Genomic DNA, 3,823 nt, shown 5'->3' on the forward strand with positions numbered 1-3,823 from the left:
CTCATTAAAATTAACCAGGCTAAGACTGTGAATTTATTTACAATAAAAATAACAGTTTTTTTCTTCTTTTTTTGTTTTGTTTAAAAAAATCCTGCTGAGATCCGACGATTGCTGCGTCCATTTTGTATCAAACATCAAATCAAATACGATAAACGTGGAAATAAGATGCATTTCATAGTAGGCTACTCACAGTTGCCTGGATGCAGCAGAAAAGACTCTTTGGACTTAAGCAAGGTTTTCGCTTTTTTTTCAACATAACTAATAAATGTAGCCTATTATATAAACTTCCGTTGTGTTAATAGTGGGAAACGCTTGGTTCTAGTGACAGCATGACAAAGAAGAAAGATAAAAACACTTGTTTCTTAAGAGAGCCACTCTGCCCAAGTGCAAAAAAACGGCACCTATATAGCCTATTTTTGAAATAATTTGACCATTATTTCATAAGAGAATTGTATTCAATAAATGTATTTTTGACATAATTCGATATAACCTCTATTTAACATCAGTAATGCTGGTATATTTATTAACTGGCCCTTTATTCTTTTGAATTATTGCATTGTAAATATAACCTTGCACCCCCACCCCTCCACCCACCCATCACCTCCACCCCTTCCCACTTTCTCTGTCTCAGTCACTGTCTGATTTGTCTTCCTTTGACGTGGTGCTGTGGTTGTACAGTCCCTGCGCCATCAGGTGCAATGCCAGAGAGTTCTTGGTGCCGGTGGCTTTTTTGATTTTGGCCCGCTTATTCTGGAACCAGATTTTGATCTGGGATTCATTGAGTCCCAGCTCCTGCGCCAGACTCTGTCGTCGCTGCTCGGTCAGGTAGCGGTTGGTCTGAAACTCGGTCTTGAGTCTCTGAAGCTGCTCCGCCGTGAAGGCCGTGCGTGGTCGTTTGTCCTCTTTATTTGCGTTTTTCTTCTTTGGTTTACGAGATCTAGGACCTGCGTGTGTGGATGAAATAACAGGTCGTTATAAGAACGAAGCACAAATTGTACAAATATAATCTGTGTGTTCATGCATGGTCTTGAAGAGAAGGTGGCTGTAAACATGTTCAACGCAGAGTTATAATTTATAAATCTGTTTTACGTAGGCTTTATTTATTTATTTATTTTGCGTCACATTTGGGTGTGAGCAGTATGGATCTATCTCTCTCTCTACGTGTGCATGTCGCTCAGTGGAGGCTACATTAATAGGTAGCCTAATGCGGGAAACCTAATGAGTGATTCGTGCCTTGCTCCATATTGGACATTTTTTGTTTAAAAAGCTTTTTTAGGCATCTAAATTGTATGAGTATGGTTATATGGCGATGATAGGCTACGTGAAATTAACCCATTCGACACACATCACAACTGTTTAAGGCTAGTGTTAGTCGACAGCAGTCCCAAGAAAAAACACAAAATTTGCTTTACTATGGCTAAAACGCTCCGAATGCAGTTGAATAATAATTTCGTGAATATTTGGATAGAAAAAAAAATCAGCGTGCTTTTAACAAGAGAAGACGTTTACTTTAATGTAGCCTACATTTCAACGCAAAAATCAAATGTAAGACTGGCGCCACAATGTACGAAATAGGTTGATTCACTTCTCTGAACGAAAATAAAATGATAGACTTCGAATGGTAGTAGGCTATTAAATACGCTCTCTCTTAGCTAAAAAAAAAAGAGTAGGTTATCAGCCAGCATTCCGCTTATTATTTTAAGCAGTAGCCTGACTGAGAGGTGAGAGTTTTGTTGCGAATAGTGGTTGACCGTATTCCAAATATTTAGCCTAAAAGAATTTCGACGGACTAGGTTAAATGACAATTCTTGCTCGAGTTTGCGCTAAATTAGCAATCAGTATCTACGCACATATCGCTTTGTTCTGTTTTGAAATAGGCCTAATATAAATAAATTTTTAGTTAAATGTTCAAATTAGGAAATGTAGGCTACTTTACTGCACACAAGAACTCACTGCTTACTCACAATAGTAGATGCGAGGCCTGCTCCATTGTCAAAAATATGCTAATGAAATATCAACAAAGACGAAAGGCTCGCAGGGCAAAACCTCGCATGTACAACCATTCAACGTTAAAATTGCGTTTCTGTGATATTTTATTTACTTCTTTATTAAAAGCAGATCCATTTCGACACATTCTATTTCTCATTCTCTTCGTTAAAACGATAACAAAAATAGGTAGACTATTAGGCTATCATTCCCAATCCACAAGCAAACGGTATGGAATTGAAATGAAAGAAACTTAAAATACATTAAGAATAACTCTGAAACAATAAGTTTGGTCGTATTGACGTGCATTTTGTTCAAACTACTTTTGTACTTTTCTAAACGTTTTGATTTGATCTTAAGCATGTACCGTTTACTTTTAGATACATAAAATCCCATCGTCCAGAAGCTATTAGGCCTAACCTAAATGTTTAGAAATATGAAAGATTTTAGTTCATCCGATATCTTTAGTAAAATTAATCATGTTTTCAAGTATTTGGCGGTTTGTATTACAGCTTATTGGGTTTGTTTTAAAATTACAATGGCCCTCTAAATTTGGGATTTACGTGATCAGAATCGAATATAGTGCAGAGTAGAACTTTCTGTACCTTGCATAAATTTAACAGGTTTCCTGGCACATGGTAAAAGGGAATAAAGGAAAACGTACTACCTGACGACGGTCTGTCCGAGTATCGTGTGCAGTAAACCCAAGCGGGCCACAGCATAGGCTGACTAAGTGGTCCGCTTGAATTGGACTGTGAACTATCCGACTCTGAACCCAGGCACTGATCCACATTCTCCCCGCGGGTCTTCAGGGGCTCTTCGCTCTCTATCTCTGCCTTCTTTCCTCCGCTGCTCGTGTGTGTTGTGGAAGTCCCCTCTGCTGGCACAGTACTACCCACCTGTCCCGTGCTAGGACCCGTAGGGTTGTGATTCTCTCGCGCGCCGAGATTGCCCTCATCGCGCGTGATGTTTGCTTCTTTCTTGCGGCCAAATTCCGGTCGCAGGATGTTGTCGATGAAGAAGTTTGTGATGCGGTGCGGGAGCTGCAGGTTCCCTGGAGCTTGCAGAAGGGGTCGTATGGCACTGTTGGACTCATCCGCCGCTCTTCGCTGCTCCGCGTCTCTTGCGCTCTGCTCATTCTCATCCATGCTGAGACACACTTTCCACTTTCCGTCCTTAACCCTTTATCGCTCTCCCGCACTCAGGCAGTCGCGCCCCACTCCTCGGGCGACTCCGTCCACTTTGTTCACTTCAGGAAAATTTCAAAACTGAGCAAAAAAATCTGTCAGTGAGCTTTAGCGACAAGAAAAGGCCTTTGCGCACCGTGGTCACAAAGGAAAAACATAGTTACGCCTTCCAATCACGGAATGTTCTCTGTTTAAGGTTGATGAACCGTAACTTGCTAGTTTGGTGCTATTTGTTTTCTGCGCAATGCAACTATCGGGACGTCAGTGGCTACTCTGAGGACAGAGAAGTGGGGCTCCTAACTGCTCCTGAAATACTTTCACTCCGGATTTTTGTTCTTATTTTTAATACGAGCCCCTAGTGACGTTACACTCCGGTATCCTAGACACGTGCCTTTGACCAATAGAATAGTCAAGAGCTAGTCACATGGCCCTGATTCGAGAGTAACAGACAACACTCATCCTTGCACTTTTAAAGACACAGTGCTTCACCAAAATACAAATTCAGGCAGTGCCAAAAACGCAGCCTGCATACTGAACACGGTCTTCACGTTTTAATCATAGTGGTTTACTTGTAGCGTAACTATGTGTGCTGTGCATGTTTTTTTGTATCATTTAACCAGATTTGGTCGTCAACTCACTCTCCGAATGCA

The 3,823-nt window shown here is 40.9% G+C and overlaps 1 protein-coding gene across 2 annotated transcripts; it reads right to left on the reverse strand.

Moving 5' to 3' along the window:
* Positions 1-582: 582 nt before the first annotated feature.
* Positions 583-3,476, reverse strand: en2a (engrailed homeobox 2a). Of its 2 annotated transcripts, none has more exons than XM_016533341.1 (2): positions 2,654-3,476; positions 583-944 (listed from the first exon to the last, which is right to left on the reverse strand). In XM_016533341.1, the coding sequence occupies exons 1-2, from the start codon at positions 3,132-3,134 to the stop codon at positions 628-630; spliced, it is 798 nt and encodes a 265-aa protein (XP_016388827.1). In that variant the 5' UTR covers positions 3,135-3,476; the 3' UTR covers positions 583-627. The 2 variants fall into 2 exon arrangements, with proteins under 2 accessions (XP_016388827.1, XP_016388826.1); XM_016533340.1 differs by having other exon boundaries at positions 2,651-3,476.
* Positions 3,477-3,823: the final 347 nt, after the last annotated feature.

Source organism: Sinocyclocheilus rhinocerous, unplaced genomic scaffold (genome assembly GCF_001515625.1).
Source record: "Sinocyclocheilus rhinocerous isolate Xijiao unplaced genomic scaffold, SAMN03320098_v1.1 scaffold245, whole genome shotgun sequence".
NCBI classification, from domain to species: domain Eukaryota; kingdom Metazoa; phylum Chordata; class Actinopteri; order Cypriniformes; family Cyprinidae; genus Sinocyclocheilus; species Sinocyclocheilus rhinocerous.

What these genes read in the sequence shown, in the direction of transcription:
- en2a (XM_016533340.1), bottom strand. Translation starts at nt 3,134, where the DNA reads ATGGATGAGAATGAGCAGAGCGCAAGAGACGCGGAGCAGCGAAGAGCG. An exon ending in GGACAGACCGTCGTCAGGTA is followed by an intron (nt 945 to 2,650) that starts GTACGTTTTCCT and finishes CCACACACGCAG; the next exon opens with GTCCTAGATCTCGTAAACCA.